The 25497-nt window shown below is 44.3% G+C and overlaps 1 protein-coding gene across 1 annotated transcript; it reads right to left on the bottom strand.

Moving 5' to 3' along the window:
• Nucleotides 1–1027: 1027 nt before the first annotated feature.
• On the bottom strand, nt 1028–25482 carry lmbr1 (limb development membrane protein 1). Its single transcript, XM_023972661.2, has 9 exons — nt 25246–25482; nt 17935–18007; nt 16803–16842; nt 15254–15393; nt 14136–14239; nt 2388–2514; nt 2112–2180; nt 1758–1822; nt 1028–1327 (listed from the first exon to the last, which is right to left on the bottom strand). The coding sequence occupies exons 1-9, from the start codon at nt 25306–25308 to the stop codon at nt 1223–1225; spliced, it is 786 nt and encodes a 261-aa protein (XP_023828429.1). The 5' UTR covers nt 25309–25482; the 3' UTR covers nt 1028–1222.
• Between the last annotated feature and the right edge of the window lie 15 nt (nt 25483–25497).

Genomic DNA, 25497 nt, shown 5'->3' on the forward strand with positions numbered 1-25497 from the left:
GAGAGGGAAAGAGGAGACGACGAGAGAAGAGACGAGAAGAGAAGAACGAGAGAGCGAGAGAGAAGAACGAGAACGAGTAGAGAGCAGAGACCGAGAACAGAGGAGAGACGAGACGAGGAGAGAGAAGAACGAGAGAGAGAGACGAGAGAGAGACGAGACCGAGACGAACTGGTAGAGAGAGAGAGAGAGACGACAAGAACTCGAGGAACGAACGAGAGAGAAGAGAACGAGAGGAAGAGGATAAGAGAGGAGAAGCGGGAAGAGAGAGTAGAGAGAGAGAGAACAAGCAGAGAGAGAGAGAGAGAGAGAGAAGCCGAGAGAGAGACGAGAGAAGGAGAGAACGAGAGAGAGTAGAGAACGAGAAGAGAGAGAGACGAAGAGAGAGGAGTAGAGAGAACCGAGAGACGAGAACTGAGAGAGAGAGAGAGAACGGAGAGAGAGAGAGAACGAGAACGACGAGAGAGAGCAAGATGAGAGACACGGAGGAGATGGAGGAAGAGAGAGAGAGAGTAACGGACGAGAGAGAGAGAACGGAGAGAGAGACGGAGAGAAACGAAAAAGAACGAGAGAGAGAGAAGCGGAAGAGAACCTAAGAGCGAGAGAGAACGAGAAGGAGCAGAGAAGGAGACGACAGACGCGACCATCAAAAGGAGAAAGAGAGAGAGAACGACGAGAGAGAAGAGAGAGAGACAGAGAAAGAGAGAACGGGAGAGAGAGACGAGAACGAGAACGAGAGAGACGAGAGACGAGAGAGAGAACGAGAGAAGAGAGAACGAGAGAGAGAGGAACGAGAGAGAGAACACGGGGAGACCGAGAGAGAGAGAACGAGAAGAGAGAACGAGAGAAGAGAACGAGAAGAGAGGAGAGAGAGGGAGACTGAGAGAGAGAGAACGAGAGAGAGAGAACGAGAGAGAAAGAACGAGAGAGAAAGAACGAGAGAGAAAGAACGAGAGAGAAAGAACGAGAGAGAAAGAACGAGAGAGAAAGAACGAGAGAGAAAGAACGCGACGGTGGAGTGGGAAGGCTGATTTGTCAATGCTAATCGATTTCAGTGCGGCAGTGCTCCATCACACCTAATGGGGTAGTCATCTCCCTGTAATGAGCCAACACATTTCCTGGTCTACGTACCAAAATGCCACTCAACTCCCTATATAATGCACTACTTTTGACCAGGGCCCATACGGCTCCAGTCAATTTAGATCACCAAACAGGGCATAGGGTGTTATTTGGGAGGCGGACGTACGAACAACCTACCGTTCAATCTCCTCTGGAGGGCTTCTTCTTGCAAAGTGACGCAGTAAATCTGCTCATCCAGGTCCTCAAGGATCTGAGTAAGGGAGGATACGGCCCAGAGTAGGGCCAGGGAGTAACAGATGGGTGAATCAGTTGGTTACATGTTTGTAGTCATCGTGTCTTCAAATCGAGCGTGTTAATAACAAAAAAATGACCCGTTTCAGAGTCTGACAGAGGAAAGCTAGTGTCAATATGTCTGTCAAACTTATAAAAGCTCACTCGTGTTGTATTACAGTACACATTAATACATGAAGCAGTGTATTCCCCAAAATCTGAAGTAGCCAGCGTAATGAAAAAAGTAGCCAGGTAGGGGGGGGAAGAAATGTATCTGCTGCCACCCAATTTGTTGAAGTCAATTAGGTAGCCAGTCGTAAGGGTTAGACTGCCAGCTATTTGGCTGGCATCTGACACTTATAAAACCGATTAAGAGATTTTAGAGATAGTGAATGGAAATTACTACTCACGGTTGGTTTGACTAGTAACTGGCCCATGACTGTGAACATCCTGGACAGGCCCACAGGAGTACACACTGGGTACGAAGCAAGTTACAAGAGGTGAGACACAACCAAAACACTTCTAGGACATAAGGGACTGAGGGATGATTACAGAAATGTTATTTTAGTCCAAGCGATGTGTGATCCCCAACCAACCACCACACACTTTTTCCTAAAAGCATGAAGCTTGGTACACTTTGGGGACCTATTCAAAAAGTGTTACATGAACTTGCCGCACATCAATCGTCAACTGAGATTATATTCCATTTGAAATGTGCACATATCCCATTGAATGTGCTCTTACGACCCAACTCCAATACTCACTCAGGAGGAGCAGTCCCCCCATCAGAGAGATACAGGAGTAGAGGTACGGTAAGTAGAACTCCCAGAGATCTGAAGGAAAGGAGAGGAAATATTATCCAGAGCTGAACAAACACATTAAACCACAGCTAGAAAAATAGAGACCGGCAGCGTTCCCAAATTCCCTAGGTAGGGCACTACTTTCGACCAGGGCTCATAGAGGTCTTGGTCCAAAGTAGTGCACTGTTGGAGGGAATAGGGTGCCATCTGAGACACACGCCAGAATCCCCATAGCCTTACCATAGAGTGACTCCATACTGGCTGCGTCATTGTCGATGAGCGCGGACGCCACCCAGACTATTCCTAGGATGAGCAGTCCGAGGAGGAAGAGCATCACAAAGGTCTCTAGAACCCGTGACTTAATGCCCTGCGAAGAAAAACACACAGATGGAGGGGAGAGAGACGGGATGAACAAAAAGAGCCAAGTCGCTATTTTTATTCATAACAAGCTGGGATTTTTCCCCAGTTCTCCCGAGGCCATTCGCGTTGCAAGGAAGGTACGGCAAAACAAATGATGCCCTATTCCATACGTAGTGCACTACTTTGGACCACAGCCCTATGGTAAATAAGTAGGTAGCCTTGTCCGAGCCGAAACTGCCCATAGGGCAGTAGCCCATCTACTGTTTCTGGACAGGACGCTAGTCTATTGCATGGAATTACCCTGAACCCTTCTCCTGAACGCTGAGCACCAAGCAGAGGCATCAGGTCCCATTTTGAGTCTTTTATAGGACTCGACTCAAACCCCCCAAAAAGTTCCAATCTCAGGGAGGACACTAACCACAAGACCACTGAGCTGATACGGGCCCTGGCCAAAAGAACTGGGAATAGAATGCCATTTGGGATGCAATCCTGGTTCACAGAGGGAAACCTTGCAGACGCCGTCTCCGGCAGTCTCCAGGACAACCAGTACTGCTGCATTTTCACCTCCATATAGTACTACAGTATTTTGATTTGATATATTAGGATCCCTATTAGCGACGGGGCTAGTCTTACTGGGGACCGACACATGACGAAAAAGACAAAGACAAAATTACAATTGACATACATTTAAAAACATTAACGTGTCGTGTGTATGTTTGTGTGTGTGTACATTTATCAGTTACACATCCGTGTCAGTACAGACACAAGGTGGTCACATAGGGGAGAGGCTATGGTCAATAATATCAAAGGCTGTACTGACATCTAACAGTACAGCTCCCACAATCTTCTCATTATCAATTTCTTTCAACCAATCACCAGTCATTTGTGTCAGTGCAGTGCATGTCGAGCGCCCTTCTCTATAAGCAGGCTGAAAGTCCGTTGTTAATTTGTTTACAGAGAAATAGCATTGTATTTGGTCAAACACCATTTGCTTGTCATTATTGATCGATACTCATTTTTTACACCTCTCCCACGCTAACTTCAGAAAAGGCTTTTCTTTAGTTTTTTGTTTTATGCACCAAATTCGATGACTCACTATTCGTTGTTGGCATATCCTGCCTAAGTTTGCCCGCTTTGCCAATGAAGTAATCATTAAATAGTAATTGGACAGTCAGCCAGTCAGAGGTGCAGCCAGACTTATTAGCCACTCCCTTTGCCCCAATCTCTTTCAACAATACAGTTTTTCAATTCCTCATCAATCCACGGAGCCTCAACAGTTCTAACAGTCCGTTTCTAAACAGGTGCATGTTTATCAACAACTGGAAGAAGCAATTTCATAAATTCATAAAGTGCAGCGTCTGGATGCTCTTTATTAATCACATTAGACCAACAAATATCTTTAAAATCTTTAGTATGATCACTTATACACTATTTTAGGCCCAGTTTTTTTGGTTGGAATTGTGGCTTTCCTGGATATAGCAACTATATTGTGATCACTGCATCCAATGGGTACGGACACAGCTGCAGAACAAAGTTCTACAGCATTAGTAAAAATGTGATCGATACACGTGGATGATCAAGTTCCTGTAGTGTTTGTAAACACCCTGGTAGGTTGATTAATAACCTGAAGCAGATTGCAGGCACCGGTTACAGTGAGAAGCTTCCTCTTGAGCGGACAGCTTGACGAAAACCCGTCAATATTCAGGGCCCCAAGAAAGAAGTCTTCTCTGTTTCCATCACATACACTGTCAAGCATGTATACCTTCTCTATAAAATCACCCACAATAATCTCACGCTCTCATATTAAAAACGCCATTGTTTTACATTCATGCTACGTCCCAAACGGCACCCTATTCCCTATGTAGTACGCTACTTTTAACCAGACCTTATAGGGGCCTGGTCAAAAGTAGTGCACCGTGTAGGGAATAGGGTTCCGTTTTGCGACGCAGCCTCAGTTCCAGATTGCAGCCCCACGCTTACTTAACTGATCCCGGTGAAGTCCACGTTAAAGCACCTTTTCTAACAGTATATTGGGCCTATAAAAAGGGTCTAACCAGACTCCCAGCCGGGGCTCGGAGCAGACTGGAGGTTAAAACATAAAAACAAGCTGAAGTGAAGCCTCACTACTGTCTGTAGATTAAGAGCAGGCCTCCCGTTACATCTGGGGGCGATTAGGGGGGCTCTTAACGCGCCCATTGCCCGGCGGGGTAATTTGGGTTTTCCGGGTCACAGACCGCTGAGTGGTTAATAAAGTCCTCTCTACCTGTTCAAACAGAGTCCCCCCCCCCCGTGCCCCGCCGGTGGAGGTGGACAGGCTCTGTCTGTGTCCCAAATGGCCCCCTATTTCCTGTATTGTGCACTGCTTTTGACCAAGGCCCATATGGCTCTGGTCAAAACGAGTGTACTATAAAGGAGTAGGGTGCCATTTGGGACACACCCTCTGCCTACAACACTGTAGAGGAGATACCGTCTGGCACTTACAGGAATAGGCTGCAAAGAATGACTTACACATGGCTTGCGGATAGCCTCAAATTGGGCATCTAATCAATTTGTTACTAGGTAGCTGATGATGTGCTAACTGATGTGCGGCGTATTTATGATCAGGTACTATACATAGTGCAGTGATCCTCTGTTTGAAGGCATCCTTTCATGTCACGTAACAGTTGTTGATCCCCTGTCTGAACTCTAAGGTTACCTATGACCATCGCCACTAGTACCACTGTCTTCCCAACCATTCTGATAATCAAATCACGTTCGGCAAACGTGTCTCATCCACACAGCTGTCAAATCTACATCCACGTCACAAATGGCACCCTGTTCCCTATATAGTGCACTACTTTGGAGCCCTGGTCAAATGCAGTGCGCCATATAGGGAATAGGGTGCTGTTTGGGACACACCCTAGACTTCTCATTTTCTCTACCTCACAGCATCATGTAGACTCCATGGAAGGGACACGTGTAGAATTTTCTAGCACAGTGTCGAGTTGAGTCTAGAGCGCCCCAGTGTGGCCACGTCTGATACAGCCGCAACTCCGCAGGTACAGCAGGCCGCCCCCAGTCTCTAATGTGCGTCACAAATTACACCCTATTCTCCATTTACCATCCGGGCCCTGGTAAAAAAAAAAAAAAAAAAAGTAGTACACTACATAGTGAATAGGGTGCCATTTTAGACGCAACATAATTCCCCCGGTAGCCGTTATAAAACTCTATCTAGAGAAGCATCTCATGTTCAAGATATGGAAAGGTCTAAAATGGTATAATGACAGGCCCTTCATCTGACCTGCTCACTGAAACCTCTAGTGAAAAACCTCTAGTGAAAAACCTCTAGTGAAAAACCTCTAGTGAAAAACCTCTAGTGAAAAACCTCTAGTGAAAAACCTTCTATGAAAAACCTCTAGTGAAAAACCTCTAGTGAAAAACCTCTAGTGAAAAACCTCTAGTGAAACCTCTACCCTCCCATGTGCTCAGTTCTTCCTGCTGGACATAGGCTACATAACTACTGTGATGCTGACTGCAGTCTAGCAGCTCACGTCAGACCTGAACTGGCCAGTGGGGAGATCTCAACGCCGAAGAAGAGGAGATGAGAGAGAAAGAAGGGTAGGGAGAGATATAGATAGACGGGGGAGAAGGAGGAGAGAGAAAAGAACGTCTGCGAGCATCTCGTCCCCAGAGGTGAGAGGTGAGAGAGGAATGCTCTCAGAGACTTCTTGGGAAGGATAGGACCGTGCACGGGCCTGCTGCAGGAGGCGGCTCCGCTCAGGTGCCTCGGTCCACCTTAACCAGCAGCCCATGCCATGCTGAAGGTGTATCTCCTCTAGGCTGGGCATCTCAATCATTTATAAGCCTAAAATCATTACCCATTCGGATCATTTAGGGCAAAAGCAATGCCTGTCACCTCCCCGAATGTTATTCCTGGTTTCAGGCGTATTGGAGGGCCAAGTGGAGTGTCAGAGAAAAGGTTGACCAAGTGTTGGGAAACGGAGGGTCTAAATTGCAAGCCCCTGAATTAATCCCTTATCACATGACATATTGCATTACTTATACTCTGCATTGTCCTTGTTTCTCTTTCATAAATTAGCGTCGATTTTATTCTTAAATAGATATCTTTTTTCATTGCGATTGTAAGCAATGCAGACAGTTGCCACAATCATTGAAATGTGGGAAACGTAGACAACGCTTGTTTAAAAACAGGCAAATCAAATCCCCCCTGGTCTCGTCGCAGCGACTGTCTCCCGGGAAAAAGAAAGGGAGAAACAAGGAAAAGGATCTGCGCCATCCAGAGCCGAGCACCATCCAGAGCCGAGAGTTTCTATTCTTGCCATTCTAAAATGTGTACACCACCTCTATATATAGCAGCTCTGAAATATTCAGCATCCCCCCCCGACCCTCACACCGCCCTGCCGCCGAGCGTGGGGCTAGCTGCCTGCTCTGCCTAGTGCAGCTCCACTGGAATACCAGGGAATCAGAGACTTCAAAGAAATGTGTGTGAGACACTGCACTGTGTGTGTGCTCACCCAGACCCATCCACAAGAGCCATCCAAAACCACCAGCAACCCAGGGGATACTGAATCAGAGGTCTTCACGGGTCCACCGCAACTCAAAAACCTGAGACCCGACCCGAGCTCAGAACAGGTTCGAGTTCAAACGGGTCCTCGGATCTATGCAACTACAGCTGATATACCTGAGTGGACCAGACCACAGCTCTGCATAAAGCCTATTGCTTTTAGGTTAATAAGGGGACGTTGTTGACTTATATTAAGCATAGCCTACTACACATTAACCTGAATAACTTAGCTGACAACGAATAAATCAAATTGGCGCACTGTTATAGGGTCCGTTTGGGTTTGTGTAGGAAATCGAGGGGTCCAGTTCTGGTTGGATCCAACTTTTTGGACCTGTGAAGACCTCTACAGAGAATCACTGGATGCCTTAATACCAAAACTGAACATCCTCTTACTCCGTAGGATCAGAAATGACATATCTGGATACTGCAATGTACAGCACAATGGCTACATGCATCCCTGTAACATGTCCTTGGAGAAGCATAGCTAGGCAGTGTCTGTCCCAAATGGCACCCTAATTCCCTATTGAGTGCACTACTTTGGGGGTCAGGTCAAAAGCAATCCACTATATAGGGAACAGGGTGCCATTCGGGACGCAGACACACTGTGTTTCATCAAATAGAGAGACAGTTCTCTGGGAGCTGAATGTCATTGTGCCATGGTGTGCTATTCCCTCCACTTCCCCAGGGCAGAGAAAGGCAGAGAGAAGAGAGAGAGAGAGAAAGACAGAGACAGAGAGAGAAAGAGAGAGGAAAGAGAGAAGGGATAGGAGATGGTACAGAGAGAGGGAGAAAACGGGGAGTGAGGTAGAAAACGGTGAGTGAGGGAGAAAAAGGAGAAAAAAAAGGGCAGGGCCCCGCTGCAGAGAGACAGAGAGAGGGGGACAGGAGAATAAGGAAAGAGGAGAGGGACTACAGTAAATCTCACAAGGATAGAATAAAGAGGATTCATAGGGAACGCGGAGAGCCACAGAGAGAGAGACTGATAAAAGAGGAGCTTCCTTCCAGCCCACCCATTAATCTGCAGCGGGTCAGCACAGCGGCAGAGATCATCCCACTGCCCATCACTCCTCTTCCTGACAGGACCGTGTGGGATGGAGGGAGGGAGCCGACACCCATTCCACCACTCCCAGCCAGTCCACCTCTCTACCTCTGCCGCGCCAGATGCCAAGGGCCCTTATTAGTGTACCCTTCAGCCCCGGCCTTCAGCTCTGGCCGTGTCAGAGACAGAAAACAGAGAGGGAGCCGCTGGACTGGAGAGCCTCCCCCTGTAAAGCCGTCGCAAACTAAAACTTCTAAAGACACGGCAGTAGGCGCATGGGAAACCGGTTGCTTCACGTTGTAGCTCGATCGTTTGTTTTCCCCCTACAGTGACTCCATCTTGTTGTCATTACCAAGAGGTGTCAGGCTGATAAGTCTCCAAAGAATAAATTACTGTCACCTGGGTTTTGTCAAGACAAGAGGACGGTTATATCGACGAGCACAGAGTGGCTCAATATAGAAGGCCTGCCAACAAGCAACCTCAATAACATAACTGAAAATCATCCTTAAATCGTGAATACATCTTTGTTTCCCTTGACAAAACCCAGGATCAAACCAATGAATGAATTTCTTGTGACTCAAGTAAATAAATAACATTGGATGTGAATCTCAGCCTTGTATGTCAAGCACTATAATTTTAGACATAAATATGTGTAATACCCCAAAACACTACACCAGCTAGCTATAAAATAAACAGACAATTTCATCCAACAATTCAAACGCAGTCCCTCTCTAGGAGCTGATCATTTTGTTTGAAAGACAGAGAGGAGAAGAAGAAAACCCTGAACAGTGCGCTTCTCAAATGCTCTGCTCAAGCCAATATGTTGCCATGGCGACAGACATTGTAAAGGAGGGGCTTTTCGCAAGACATTCTGACCTTAAAGGAAGGTACGTAAACATCACTTGCCAGAGCGAAGGCCTGGGAAAAATGTCTACATGTGTAAATATAAATATCCAGGCTCCATTGTGGAGCACCAACAAAGAAGAGTATCTTAGTAACTAGCACAAGGCGGTTTGCCTTCGCAATAAAACACACTTAAAAAAAAAAATCACAGGCTTTAGCCTTAAGATTGATGAGGAGCTTCTTTAAGCAACAGATGAAAACTGCTGGCCCATAGCTGGGACAATCTCTCGGTCAGACTAAGTCTGTGTCCCAAATCGTCACAGCCCTACTATATGGTGCACTAATTTTGAACGTAACCTAAGTCGGCGTGGTCCATCATACAAATATTGACCGACCATCATAACAACGCTATCTACTGGTGGTGCATACTAGGGCTTGTAACCGGTTCAGGGAACAGAACCGAACAATTAAGTTTTTCGAGGAACAGAATCCGAACCGGGAACGAAAGTGATCTACACTGTTCCAGAACAGAACCGTTATTTTAAAAGCATGGGAAGCAGTTAATAACGTTATTTTACAATGTGCCTATGCAAAGCCCTCACTCAGTCACTCAGAAACGTATTCCAGTGTCTGCCTGCCAGCTGAAAACATTTGCCAGTGTTTGTGAGCGTGTGTGTAGGCAACCTGCCCCTCCAAAGCGTGCAACCGACTGACATTACAAGCGTTATTCAGACATTTTTAGGGAGAGATTTTACGGATACTATAGTTCTCACGTTTCACATTGGGTTAATTAAGTACAAACAGGTAAGACGTGTTTTTAATTCTGGTGCCGCTCTGCGCACACTCAAGCTTGTTAACTAGCTAGCTCTGGTCCAACGTTAAGCCGACTCTCGGAAGTTCAAAGACATTCAAAGCCGGTCACGGCTAAAAGGGATCGAGGATTTACTTTTTGTAGCAGGTTTAGGAGAACTTAGGCAACAGCTTAGGAGAATTAACTTGGCAGATAAGGAGAATTTTGTTAAGGTTAGGAAAAGCGTTAGGGTTAACAAAAAAATTTACTTCACAAAAGCTGGATCTCTTCTATACATGACCATATAAGCCGCTCCTCCGTATGAAAAATTATGTGGTCCTAATTCAGATAACGCATGTCATACTGTAACAAGATGCCCAGCGCTACTAGCTAAACCTCCTCCCTTCACCTGGTCTCCCCACCCAAAACATTTCAGCCAAATCTCGCATCCTACACTTGTCTGATCATCTTGTATGTAAACAACTATGGCTTGCTTGCTCCATATTAAGCTGCTCTATCCGCACTGATTGGCGAAGTAATTTAATGTTGAGCTAATGTCTTTTTCCCCCTCTTCGATATCAGAGGTTTAAAAAGGAACAAAGCAACGATAAACCTGTACTTTTTTGGGTTCGAACCGGTTCAGGACTTTATATTGCAGGTCGGAATAGAGGAACAAAACATATATTTCTTTTAACGGTTCTGTTTAGGGCTGTTGCGGTGACCGTATTACCGCCACACCGGAGGTCACTAGTCATGAAGGCAGTCAAGTTCCATGTGACCGTTTAGTCACGGTAATTATGCTTCTCCAAGCTTTGATGCTGCTGATGGTCATTAGTATCCTACCAAACGTGGTACTCAGAACTCTATTGTACTTCTAAGCACTGACACCAATGCAAACGAATCAAACACTTAATGAGAGTCCATGAGCTCATGTTGCACAACATTTCTATAGGCTATACAATCGCGCGAGAAAACAGAGTGATGGCCTCTACTAAAAAGAGGAGGATCCCATCAGCTTTCTATAGGCTATTCCTACTATATTTATTTCCCAACTTTCCTAATTTTAAGCACATTGTTTATCTTTACAACAGGAGTATAGCCAACCTGGCTGGCATGAAAATGAACCACGGGAAAAGCATCCTCCATTCGCTATTTAAGCCCATAGATGACATGTATTTTTCCCCGCTGCTCCTGCTTCGAGACAGGTGCATGAAAATGGTCCATTCTATTTAGTATATGTAAAGACAAGATTCAATCAAGAATAGTCTGATGGGTGACAATATTAGCCTATCACTTATATATTTAGATTACCTATTTAGTAGTGATACAAACCTTATCAAAAACATAGGCCTATGGGCCCAGCATTTTTTCTAATCATAGTCGCACACCTCATGTAGCCTAGCCCATAGGCCTATATATTTTGATAAGATAACTAAAGTGGCCAAATATCTTAAAAATTAAGCACATTAAGCCACTTTACAAGGGGTTTAGAGCCTAACTGGCATACATAAGCGTGAGTTTCAAGATTGGGGAAAAAAAATGTTCATCATAAAAATGCACCTTCATAATAAAAGCATGACATGCATAATTTGCGGTCACTTTTGATAAATGGTGTTTTCCCGCTAATGGAACAATTGCGCTTATAGCCTACTGCCGTGTGTGCATTGCGGCGCTTACATTGTGAAGAAATGGCCTAATAGTTTATCATCAACATTTAAAGCAAAATGTTCTGTTCTGACAAAAAGTAAATGTGGACAGTTCTTCCAATATCTTCAATGTGCACCTCGAAATTGGATCAGGACGCGTCCAGTTGCGTCCCCGATGTGTCTATCTTCACTTGCAGCCTGTGAGAAAGACCTGCTCACGTGATGGAGAACCATGTGAGTGAGAGGTGCTTAGGAACACGCTCAACACAGAATAGCCACCTGTGCGCACTCCCTCAAATCGTTTGGAGAAAATATTGATATTTTATTCAGCTTTGTTCAATTGTATTCTTCATTGTATTCTTCAAACAATGCCACGGAATTCTAAGCAAATCTTGTCTGCTAAATGAACTAGTGTAGCCCACAGCCATAGTCAGATCAGGACCTAACATAAGAACAACTTAGAGTATGCTATTCTGTTCTTCTGAAATAGACATTTTCTTCATATCATGCTTCTTTAGACCAGTCTAAAATAAAACAGATTTATTGTGAAGGTGTAGGCTATATTACATGGATTTGACGTTTTTTTAAATGTAGATGTTCCAAAGGTCTGCGTCAGTGGCTTGTAGGTGTAGGAGCAAGGAGATGCTAAATGTGTTTATGTTAATTAACGGTCATGAGGCGACAGCTATTTGCTTGACAATCACCTGCTGACGAAATTTCGTGACCGCCACAGCCCCAGTTCTGTTCAGAATAAAACGATTGGAAAATGATTTAAGTTCCAACCCCTGGTGCATACACAACAGTCCCTTTGCATTCCACGCCAGAGGGATCATTGACCAAAAGATAATGTTGTTAATATCTTCAACAACAACAAAAAAATTACATTATATGCGGGAATCATAGCCAAAATGTGAAAGGGGGGGGGGAAACGGTTTGATTTAAAGCCTAAATGATCTGGCCCTTCATCACAAAATAGAGCTGGTCTAATATCTCTTTATAAGCGTCAGGTGATAACGAGTTGGCACACGGGCTGCATCGTAAATGGGTTTCTTGAGCCAAAACGCTCAACTGTAAGATGACATTTCAAAATCTGCCACTTCTCTGCAATGAATTTAAAAAGCATTTTGCAACCATTAGTAATTAATAATTGCAGGTAAGATTTGAGAGAGTCCGTCCGAGAGAGTAAGAGAGGTAATATGGTTAGTATTGGGTATTTCATGTTGGTGAATAAAGTTAGTTCATACCCACATTTTGACGGTAAGTCAATCCGATTCATCCACAATTTAGACAATTTGAAAGACTGTTAAATCACCCGGGCAGCAGAACCTCTGAAGAGTGAGCTAATAAATTTAAAAAAAGCTGAGATTTCGATCTCGGTTCAACTCTGAGAACTTTAGTGCCCTCATCAAAACTAAAACAAAGCCACGCAAAAAGCCTGACTTAAACCGTTACCAGTTCAATTCGTCGTTCACTTCATTTCCGCAGTCAAAGGGACTTTTCAGTGGCGTAACATTACGGCCACATAAACCCCTGAGATGTAATACTCAGTCTCTAATACTCTTATCGGGAGAGGGCTAATATCACATTATAAAAACTGAAATCCGGCTTTCATGTCATCCTGTGGCCGGTTTGTTGAGTGACTCAGCGGGGTGCTTTATTTGGCCAAATGAGAGGTCCCAGCCCTTTCCTCTGTTCACACACACACAATATACCTGGATGTGTAGCCAACATTAAGCAGTGCTTCCTCTCAGAAAACGTATGGACGATCAGTAGCGAGAAACAGTCACAGAAGTTCAAAATGAAAGAGTACAAAACCATAAAGTGGCAGAGGCCGGTGTGTTCCACTTCCTAGCCATCGTGGACTTTATTACAAGAAATCCAACCGAAACAAATTAACAGCCGGGCCCCAAACAAACGGCCGTAAACTACAGTAAGAGACAAATTTTTATGTAAGTTTGCCAGGAGGGACATAAACCAGAGAGGTTTCAAACTGTGACATAGAATAGAGGTGCTTTAAAAGTAAATCTTCCCCCCCCCTTTTTGGGCTCTATTGTGCTGTCATGTTGTTCCGTCTTTATGGACTCGCAGAACACGGGCCTCTGACTTCGGGGTAATTAATTAAAACGAGGAAGTTCGAGGAGCCTTACAACTCGATTATTAGGCTGTCCTTTTGAAGTTTTATTTTAGGGCGGAGGAGGGAGGCCGAATCAGGCCCTAAATCACGGGGGCCGATGTTCGTGGTGTTGAACTGTTTGCGGCGTCTGGCTTATTGGAACGGCTTGTCAGGATGTGGCGGCCGCCGAAGACCAGATTGTCGCCGTTTCATGGTTAATGAGGTTTTTGCGGCCGCAGTTACGGTCAACCGATGAGAGTCAGAGAAAGAGTAATGACCAGGCACCTGCTGCTGCCACTAGACATCCTCTCAAATCAGACAGACAGAGACAGACAGAATGTAAACAGGAATTGATAGAGATTCTTAAACAATGAAAGGCATGCAAACAGAATAATCTACTCTGCAACCTGCTTATGCCAGTCAACTCAACAGCCATTGGTCACAATCAATAGGATTAATGACCGATGAAAACGGTGCAGTTTAGATAAGGCACAGCGGACAATTTCAAACAGTTGTGTGACAACAATGGAGAAATCAATCACAAAAGATCAAGAGTTCATCAATACTACAAGAGCATGTTAAAACCAAAATACACAGGTTTTAGCAGGTTGTTAGCAACCGTGCATTTTGTACCTTTTTTGATCCAGCAAATCCCTCGGACTCGAGAAAGAAATAGGCGAAGGGCATCAGGACGAAGAGGCAGAGATTGGAGAAGAGCGACACCAGATTCCACAGGCCTGTATGGGCAACATTTTATCTACTTAACAATCAGTCTTTCAAGATTGTCACCAAGCCAAATACAACATGACAGAAATCACAACTTACAATAAAACACCTCCTCCTCAGACCTCGGCTGCATCCTAAATGCCACCCTATTCTCCACAGTGCATTACTTTTAACCAGGGCCTATAAGGCTCTGGTCAAAAGTTGTGCACTATGTAGTGCAATATATAGGGAATAGGGCACCATTTGGGACACATCTCTTGAGTCATGAGAAAGAGTTGCTTTGGATAGATAGAAAGCACTGCTGCGTCCACTGGCCACAATCCATTCCTGCAGTCATCTGCTAAACCGTGGACTCTGATGACCCCTTGTGGCTGGAAATCAAGATGTTTTTACTACCGTGGTCTTGTAGAGCTATGGGTGTGCAGACCTTTATTCTAGGAAAGAACTAATCACACCTGTTTCAGCTAATGATATGTTAATGACTTGAGTCAGGTGTGTAGAATGTGGCACCCTGCAGGCCACCGGGACTGTGGTTGGTGACTATTGCCGTTGGGGTCATGTTTTAGGCAAACTTTGCAGTCATGCACAAATATAAATCAAGTCTTGACTAATGTAACTTTCTCTGATAGACCACCAGGTTCTGTCCAAAATGGCACCCTATTCCCTTTGAAGTGCACTTCTTTTGATGAGGGCCCATAGGGCTCTGGTCAAAAGTAGTGCACTTAACAGGGAATAGGGTGTCATTTAGGACACAATCCCACCAGTTTCTGTGGAAACAGATCTTTGTGACACGATGTATAAAAGGAGCAATTCTGTTATGTTACATGTGGTTAAGTGAGCGAAAAGCACTCAAAACAAGGAAGTCAATCCACATTGAACCTCCGTCCTAAATGGCACCCTATTCCCTACACAGTGCAATACTTTGACCAGAACCCTATGGGTCCGGGTCAAAAGTAGTGTACTATATTGGGTGCCATTTGGTACGCAAAAAAATTATAGAATGCAATGTGAATGACAGTACTGACCATGGATGAGGGAGCCATTGAGCCACTGAATGTAGTAGTTTCTGGGGAAGGAGAGCAGGATCTCATTGCTGATGATTGAGAAAGGCAGGAGGAGAACAGCCCCACCCGACATGGCCAGGGTGAAGGTGCACATGTACAGTCTGTGGGGAGGAGCCTCACACACACACACACACACACACACACACACACACACAGAGAGAGAGAGCAAATGAGAGGCATTAGTAAGAAAGTCTACAGTTTGCTGTGGAATCAGTTTTGTTAAAAATAGAATCCTTACTTGCTTTACCAATTTTCATATATACCCATTGATTCTTGAAGAATATAACTCATGAGTTATGTTTGTTTTACGCCAATGTTTGTAAACAACGTAAACAAACACTGTACAGCCTCAAAACATGGTTAAAACTATAAAACTTGTTTGTAATTAAGAATTCTAGCTATAAGGAATTGTTAAATGACATGTATCGTAGTATTTATTCATAAAAATGTCAGTGTCACAGCTCTACACATCAGCATTCAAATACATACAATGGCGACATTCATGCAGCAGGCTATGAATCATTTGACAAAATTGTATTACTCAAGTATAACTGTAGGCCGGCCAACTGCCATTTAAGGATTAGTGTTAGATTACACGTAGCATTAATAGAGAATCTGCCTGTATATACAGTGTGACAGGGATTAATAATAAGGGAATAAAGTTGTTGAGCGTCACAGGTAGCCTCCCAAATGGCACCCTATTCCCTATATAGTGCACTACTTTTGACCAGAGCCTTATGAGCCCTGGTCAAAAGTAGTGCACAACACTACATAGGGAATAGGGATCAATTTGGGACGCACAACAGTCGACAACTTAACTTAAAAACTAGTGGAGCAGATGGCCACTTCAGTATCTATGAGCTAAATGTCTCTCCACCCCTACAACCTGGCATCCCAGCAGAGCAGGGGCCTGGGCTGCAGCCTACACGTGGAGGTTGCCAGATTCTGCTGCCCAGTGGACTACACTACACCATCTGCTCTGGTTCTCCGCGGGAAGCGGGCAAGGTCGCCACTTTGATATATGGCTCGAGAACCTAATTCATTTAAAATGTTACACCATTTACTTGGCTCAGCCATTTCCCCTTGCAATATCACCATCAGCTGGACCAAAGAGGACAAATGACAAATGGGCCGCAAACATATGGCCACATAAAGGCCATTGTTATTGCTTTATTACCAGAGTTGTGCTAGGCCCCGCGTGCAGCGGTGATGCAACGTGAGTGACAAGTCACATCAGCCATTCAAACCAAGAGAGGCTACGCTATTGTTTCTCCAAAACCTGACTGCCTGACCCTCAGCCGTTCCACATATCTGATCTATTCCAACATTAGCACACCTGATTCATCAAATCAGGACTTGCTGGTTAGTTGGCTAGTTGAATCAGGTGCAACTTGGGGAAAAAATTGAATATGTGGAATGGCTGAGGGTCACAGGGATCGGTTCAGGAAACACTGAGATACTAAAAGTAAAGCTATTGCTCAACCGCTTTTTTGAAAGTAGTTCCACTCACGATATTCTGTTGACGACAGCATCTTCATCCTCCTGGTCATCTGAGGGAGGGGAAACCACTTAGTCACAGCAGGTACAGCAAGTGAACCCTACAGAGACAACCAAGGGGCCCCTCTTGGGACTACAAACCCCATGTTGCCCGGTTCAAATCCCAGATGGTACAACAATTAATGCATCAATGAAACTTAGGGAGTCCCTTTTTCCTATGGTCCTAGTCTACGGGCCAGTACCAAACGGCTTAATATTCTCTATATAGTGCACTACTTTTGACCAGTGTCCACAGGGCCTATGTAGGGAATAGGGTGCCATTTGGGATATTTTAGCTACTATACTGGGTGCAGTGAAAAGAACAACCTAGATTGTGTGGGCACAACAATCCCCAGAGGATGTTTGACGTGGTCTACTTTTAAAGGAGCTTCGAGAAACCAGGGCGACCTGGACATCCCACATTTGTCCAAGAACAACGGGTGTAGAACAGACTTCATGATGCCTCGTTAGAGTGATTCTTCATATAGTCCAACTTGCAGTTAGGCTGGCTATAGGACCATTTTCACGCATGATTATGGACCATCGGTCTATACCATCAACACACTTCAATGTGGGTGTGGGGGTCATTATTTGCATCGTATGGAACATAATATGAAAAGCCATATACTTTCATCTTGAGAGAATTCCTACCCGACGAATGAACATCAAAAGGGTGATTGCATTTGCTGGCCACTACTGGAAATGCATCGGAGGTTCGATCAAATGTACATGCATTTTCACCAGGTACAAGTCTCATAGTATAATATGCTGGGTTGGGGGATATGTCATTCTGTCAGTCAGACGCAGGTCAGCTCCTCGTTACTCATTTACCATGAGGTGTGTCTAATGTACGTTACATAGTCATATACAGTCCATATACAGTCCTTACACATGTGAGGGTCTATGTGCAAACACAGCATGAACAAAAGATAGAGCTTTGCAATATTTGCTGAAACAAATGGGACTGTGTGTGTGCAAGGTGTGCAAGTACCAGGCGTGTATGACATAGATTTTCTTTTTTTGATAGATGAGAAGTTGGTACCACCGCATGTTTTGGTATTTTAAGTACAATATTCACCATAAAAAAACAGAACATGACCACTAACCTGTTTTCCTCTTGTACCTGGTGATGATGCAATACGACACAATGTAGAGTACCGCAAACAGTAGGAAACAAATCTGAAAAGACAAACAAAACCGATTATGAACACTTAGAAAACTGCTGCAGTGTACATACATTATCAATGTTACAATATCTGGCATGACGTTGACGTGAACGCGAAGCACAATTCGACACACTTACTAGCCTCCCCTACAGACATGGGGCTCCATCCCAAATGGCTCCCTATTCCCTACTTAGTGCACTACTTTTGACCAGGGCCCATAGGGCTCCATTTCGGGAACCTGATATGGTACCATGACATTTACTATACTAATATAATAAACAGGCGACACGTGGTCTATGACAGCAAGTGTGCTAGGATATGCATCATTGGCATCATGTGCCGTATACATGGAGTAAATTCCTTAGGACAGCTATGACTGATGGAAGTTGGGATGGTTACCTGGATGAATACCAGTCATGCATGTAGCCTTCATCAGGTTACAGACAGACAACCCCCCGAAAGGCCTCTCTCAAGTCTAGGTAATTCACTCATACAGGGAACGAATAGCCTGGGTGGGAGGATGCCGACACCGGTGCTGCCCATTACTCAACAGCACCCTGCCTTGTTTAATGAACACATGCCCAGTCTACGTCTCAGAGTAGGAGCGCTGATGTCGGATCAGGTCCCCCCTGCCCGCGTGATCTTATTCATGATGATCCAAAAGTTGAAACTGATCCTAGGTCAGTGCTCCTAGTCTGAGACACTTTATGAATCAGGTTACAGGCCACACCACATCCAAAGCAAATTGTGTAAACAGAATAGTGTTGAAGGCAGATCTTACTTCACATAAACTGTTCATGTAAAAAGGCCCCAACACTGGGTTAAACTATAAGTGATCATAGTTTGACACGAGATAGGCCAACAATTCCAATTTGAACTAACGCCACAAACTAGGCTAATTAATGAATTAGTCTACATGCAGCATGATCTGGAATTAGGCGTTCTAACAACGACTGAATGAATTTTTCAGAGTGCCATTCCCAAACCCTGGTCCTCAGAGACCCAGCATTGACAGAAATATCCCACATTCCCCTTCAGACAGTGGGACAGACAGCAACTAGGCCTAATGTTAGAATCATCCTCGTCCGCAGCAGCGGCACGATCAGCAACATCTCCCGTCTCTACATTACACAACACATGAGACGACAAGAGTCAGCAAGAGTGCAGGCAGCCAAGACACATTCAACCTGGATAAAGTACACATAGACAAAGAATGGCTCAAAAAATATATATAATAATACATATACACAGACACATATATACACACACACATACATACATATATATATACAGACACATATATACACACACACACACACACACACACATATATATATATATATATACAGTTGAAGTCAGAAGTGTACATACACCTTAGCCAAATATATTTAAACTCAGTTTGACAGTTCCTGACATTTAATCCTAGTAAGAATTCCCTGTTTTAGGTCAATTAAGATCACCACTTTATTTTAAGAATGTGAAATGTCAGAATAATAGTAGAGAGAATGATTTATTTCAGCTTTTATTTCTTTCATCACATTCCCAGTGGGTCAGAAGTTTACATACACTGAAATAGTATTTGGTAGCATTGCCTTTCAATTGTTTAACTTGGGTCAAAGGTTTTGGGTAGCCTTCCACAAGTTTCCAACAATAAATTGGGTGAATTATGGTCCATTCCTCCTGACACAGCTGGTGTAACTGAGTCAGGTTTGTAGGCCTCCTTGCTCGCACACGCTTTTTCTGAGGTCTTGGCTGATTTCTTTTGATTTTCCCATGATGTCAAGCAAAGAGGCACTGAGTTTGAAGGTAGGACTTGAAATACATCCACAGGTACACCTCCAATTGACTCAAATGATGTCAATTAGCCTATCAGAAGCTCCCTTAAGCAATGACATAATTTTCTGGAATTTTCCAAGCTGTCTAAAGGCACAGTCAACTTAGTGTATGTAAACTTCTGACCTACTGGAATTGTGATACAGTGAATTATAAGTGAAATAATCTGTCTGTAAACAATTGTTGGAAATATTACTTGTGTCATGCACAAAGTAGATGTCCTAAACGACTTGCCAAAACTATAGTTGGTTAACAAGAAATTTTTGGAGTGGTTGAAAAACAAGTTTTAATGACTCCAACCTAAGTGTATGTAAACTTCCGACTTCAACTGTAAATTTGCAACACAAAAAACTGGCGGTTTACAGATTAACGGTCAACAATCTTAGTCCCTGACAATTCACAGCCCTATAATTTAAAAATAATGCAAGAAACTTCAACGGGTAAATTCTCTGAACGGGGGGGGGGAAACTATCAGATTCACAGCATAATATAGGATGAAGATGGTATACTCCAAGCTACAGCTCCATAGATGGCAGCATGTGTGCAAAACTGAAAGCACAAACCACCGCATTTAATCATGGCAAGGTGACCGGAAACATGACCAAATACAAACAGTGTAGCTATTCCCTTCGCAAGACAATCAAACAAGCTAAGCGTCAGTATAGAGACAAAGTAGAGTCGCAATTCAACGGCTCAAAACACGAGACGCACGTGGCAGGGTCTACAGTCAATCACAGATTACAAAAAGAAACCCAGCCCCGTCGCAGACACCGACGTCTTGCTCCCAGACAAATTAAACAACTTCTTTGCTCGCTTTGAGGACAATACAGTGCCACTGACACGGTCCGCTACCTGTGGGCTCTCCTTCACAGTGGCCAACGTGAATAAAACATTTAAACGTGTTAACCCTCGCAAGGCTGCTGGCCCAGATAGCATCCCTAGCCGCATCCTCAGAGCATGCGCAGACCAGCTGGCTGGTGTGTTTACGGACATATACAATCAATCCCGATCCCAGTCTGCTGTGCCCACATGCTTCAAGAGGGCCACCATTGTTCCTGTTCCCAAGAAAGCGAAGGTAAATGAGCTAAACGACTATCGCATCGTAGCACTCACTTCTGTCAAAATGAAGTGCTTTGAGAGACTAGTCAAGGATCATATCACCTCCACCCTACCTGATACCCTAGACCCACTCCAATTTGCCTACCACCCCAATAGGCCCAGAGACGACGCAATCGCAATGACACTGCCCTAACCCATCTGGACAAGTGGAATACCTATGTAAGAATGCTGTTCATTGACTACAGCTCAGCATTTAACACCATAGTACCCTCCAAACCCTTCATTAAGCTCGAGACCCTGGGTCTCGACCCCGCCCTGTGCAACTAGGTCCTGGACTGCCAGACGGGCCGACCCCAGGTGGTGAGGGTAGGAAACAACATCTCCACCCCGCTGATCGTCAACACAAGGGTGCGTTCTCAGCCCTCTCCTGTACTCCCTCTTCACCCATGACTAGGTGGCCATGCACGCCTCCAACTTAATCATCAAGTTTGCAGACGACACTCCAGTGGTAGGCTTGATTACCAACAACGACGAGACGGCCTACAGTGAGGAGGTGAGTGCACTCGGAGTGTGGTGTCAGTTAAATAACCTCACACTCAACGTCAACAAAACAAAGGAGATGATCGTGGACTTCAGGAAACAGCAGAGGGAGCACCCCCCTATCCACATCGACGGGACAGTAGTGGAGAAGGTGGAAAGTTTTAAGTTCCTCGGCATACACATCACGGACAAACTGAAATGGTCCACCCACACAGACAGCATGGTGAAGAAGGCGCAATAGCACCTCTTCAACCTCAGGAGGCTGAAGAAATTTGGCTTTCACCGAAAACACTCAAACTTTTACAGATGCACAATCGAGAGCATCCTGTCGGGCTGTATCACCGCCTGGTACGGCAACTGCGCCGCCCACAACCGTAAGGCTCTCCAGAGGGTAGCGAGGTCTGCACAACGCATCACCGGAGGCTAACTACCTGCCCTCCAGGACACCTACATCACCCGATGTCACAGGAAAGCCAAAAAGATCATCAAGGACAACAACCACCCGAGCCACTGCCTGTTCACCCCACTACCATCCAGAAGGCGAGGTCAGTACAGGTGCATCTCAAGGCCATCATTCTGTTAAACAGCCATCACTAACATTGAGTGGCTGCTGCCAACATACTGACTCAAATCTCTAGCCACTTTAATAATTAATAATTGGATGTAATAAATGTATCACTCGTCACTTTAAACAATGCCGCTTTATATAATGATTACATACCCAACATTACTCATCTCATATGTATATAGTGTACTCTATACCATCTACTGCATCTTGCCTATGCCGCACGACCATCGCTCATCCATATATTAATTTGTGCATATTCTTATTCATCCCTTTACACTTGTGTGTATAAGGTTGTTGTGAAATTGTTAGATTACTTGTTAGATATTACTGCACTGTCGGAACTAGAAGCACAAGCATTTCGCGACAGTCGCGTTAACATCTGCTAACCATGTGTATGTGACCAATAAAATGTGATTTGATAGTACTTGTCAGACAGAGAACTTACAGTTTACTGTATACTGGTTGTTGGGGTGGGATTGGCGTGGGGTATATGGGTTCCGTGAGCGGCTTTGACAATTTTATTGGATTCTTCACGTTTACTCAACAGTAAAAATAAGTTTGGTTCAAATCAGATGCTGGGTACTATATTTATTGAATATTATGTTTATCCTAAATATGTAAAGGGCCTATTTGGGTACAATCAATTAGCTTAATTTCTACAGAAATTAAATTTGAACAATGTTGCAGGAATGCTAATCTGTTTCTAACTACAGAATCGATTTCAGAACCATCTGAGATGGTGGGTGTCATGGCTTGGTGAAATGACATGGAAAGACTCTGAAGGTAGGGGGGCATTGAAGTGCCATCCTGCAGTTCATGTCATTATTACTTCACACATATCAATAACAAGCTCTGGTCTGTCTGGTGCAAGAAACCCTATACACCCTGGTTTAGCTGCAAATACACTTTAAAGTCATATTCACTTGAAAGTCAAACGTGTGACGCCAGTGACATAAGTAGGCTAAACAAGTTATAATGAGGACAGCGTTTCCGAAACTCGGCCCTGGGGACCCCAATGGGTTCCCGTTTTTTTTCTCTCGTTTTTCCCCCCCTAACACTACACAGCTGATTCACATAACCAACGCTTGATGATTAGTGGATTACTTGCATCAGCAGTGTAGTGCTAGGGCAACAACAAATATGTTGCATCTCCTGGGGTCCGCAGGACCGAGTTTGGGAAACCAAGTATTAATACATCCATAGGACAGCATAGTCAAGCAGTTTCAGTTTTACATAGTTAGAATATGAGAGAGATGAGAGCTTGAGTTGAACAACAACGTTACGCCCAAGAGAACAACATGTAAGAGGCAGCTCTATCAGAACCAGTTTAGTGTGTTGAACTGTTACTGTCCTAGCTATTAGCTAGCAAAATAATAATCCTAATGGATTAAGGCAAGCAATGTGGGAAGCTAATTGGATAGCCGCTACCATTATATTGAACAATGACTAGTTAGTTAACTAGTTAACTAACTTAACCTCCATCGATAAGAGACAATACTGTGCAGCTGTATTCATCGACCTGGCCAAGGCTTTCGACTCTGTCAATCACCACATTCTTATCGGCAGACTCAACAGCCTTGGTTTCTCAAATGACTGCCTCACCTGGTTCACCAACTACTTCTCTGATAGAGTTCAGTGTGTCAAATCGGAGGGCCTGTTGACCGGACCTCTGGCACTCTCTATGGGGGTGCCACAGGGTTCAATTCTCGGGCCGACTCTTTTCTCTGTATACATCAATGATGTCGCTCTTGCTGCTGGTGATTCTCTGATCCACATCTACGCAGACGATACCCCTCTGTATACTTCTGGCCCTTCTTTGGACACTGTGTTAGCTAACCTCCAGATGAGCTTCAATCCCATACAACTCTCCTTCCATGGCCTCCAACTGCTCTTAAATGCAAGTAAAACTAAATGCATGCTCTTCAACCGATCGCTACCAGCACCTGTCCTGACTTAGAATATGTGGACATCTACAAATACCTAGGTGTCTGGTTAGACTGTAAACTCTCCTTCCAGACTCACATTAAGCCTCTCCAATCCAAAATTAAATCTAGAATCGGCTTCCTATTTCACAACAAAGCATCCTTCACTCATGCTTCCAAACACACCATCGTAAAACTGACCATCCTACCAATCCTTGACTTCGCGATGTCATTTACAAAATAGCCTCCAACACTAATCAGCAAATTGGATGCAGTCTATCACAGTGCCATCCGTTTTGTCACCAAAGCCCCATATACTACCCACCACTGCGACCTGTATGCTCTCGTTGGCTGGCCCTCGCGTCATATTCATCGCCAAACCCACTGGCTCCAGGTCATCAATAAGTCTTTGCTAGGTAAAGCCCCGCCTTATCTCAGTTCACTGGTCACCATAGCAGCACCCACCCGTAGCACACGCTCCAGCAGGTATATTTCACTGGTCTCCCCCAAAGCCAACTCCTCCTTTGGCACCCTTTCCTTCCAGTTCTCTGCTGCCAATGACTGGAACGAATTGCAAAAATCACTGAAGCTGGAGACTCATATCTCCCTCACTAACTTGAAGCACCAGCTGTCTGAGCAGCTCACAGATCACTGCACCTGTACATAGCCCATCTGTAAATAGCCCATCCAACTACCTCAGCCCCATACTGTTATTTATTTTATTTGCTCCTTTGCACCCCAATATCTCTATTTGCACATTCATCTTCTGCACATCTATCACGCCAGTGTTTAATTGCTAAATTGTAATTATTTTGCCACTGTGACCTATTTTATTTCCTTACCTCCCTTATCTTACCTCATTTGCACACACTGTCTATAGACTTTTTTTCTATTGTGTTATTGACTATGTTTTGTCTATTCCATGTGTAACTCTGTGTTGTTGTTTGTGTCGCATTGCTTTGCTTTATCTTGGCCAGGTCGCAGTTGTAAATGATAACTTGTTCTCAACTAGCCTACCTGGTTAAAAGGTTAAATAAAGGTTGAATTAAAAATAAATACAAATTAAACTTGGGAGATTTAACGTGGCTAACCATCGTTGTGGAGCTAAAATAAAAACGAGCTAACCAGCTAGCTAGTTAACTACTATTATACATTTTGAACGCAGTCAACAGTTTACATTCTGGGTAACCTTAGACTATTAGCACTGGTAGCTAGTTATGTGCAACTTGCTATATAACAAGCCAACGTTAGCTTAGCTAGTTTTGACCTGTCAGCTGTAAGCAGCATCGCCACATATCAAACGTTAGCAAGTTAGCGAGACGAACTTACAATGTATTCTCGAACTTGGCTGTGGAAATTCTGTTCTCTGATAGTAACATCGTCTTCTTCCATTCTTCATATTGCAAATGCAAATAAATTGCCTCACTACACACTAGTCGTACAACTGACGTCCATAAAACCTGTCTATGGTCAAAAGACAAACAGCTCAGGTAACAGCCAAAGCTCACTATTGCCGTTCCAACGAAGTCCGCTCATTTTCCACCGCCCAAAAAAACGCACCAAAATAAATTACATCATCAT

This window comes from Salvelinus sp. IW2-2015, linkage group LG27, assembly GCF_002910315.2.
Source record: "Salvelinus sp. IW2-2015 linkage group LG27, ASM291031v2, whole genome shotgun sequence".
In the NCBI taxonomy this organism is placed as follows: domain Eukaryota; kingdom Metazoa; phylum Chordata; class Actinopteri; order Salmoniformes; family Salmonidae; genus Salvelinus; species Salvelinus sp. IW2-2015.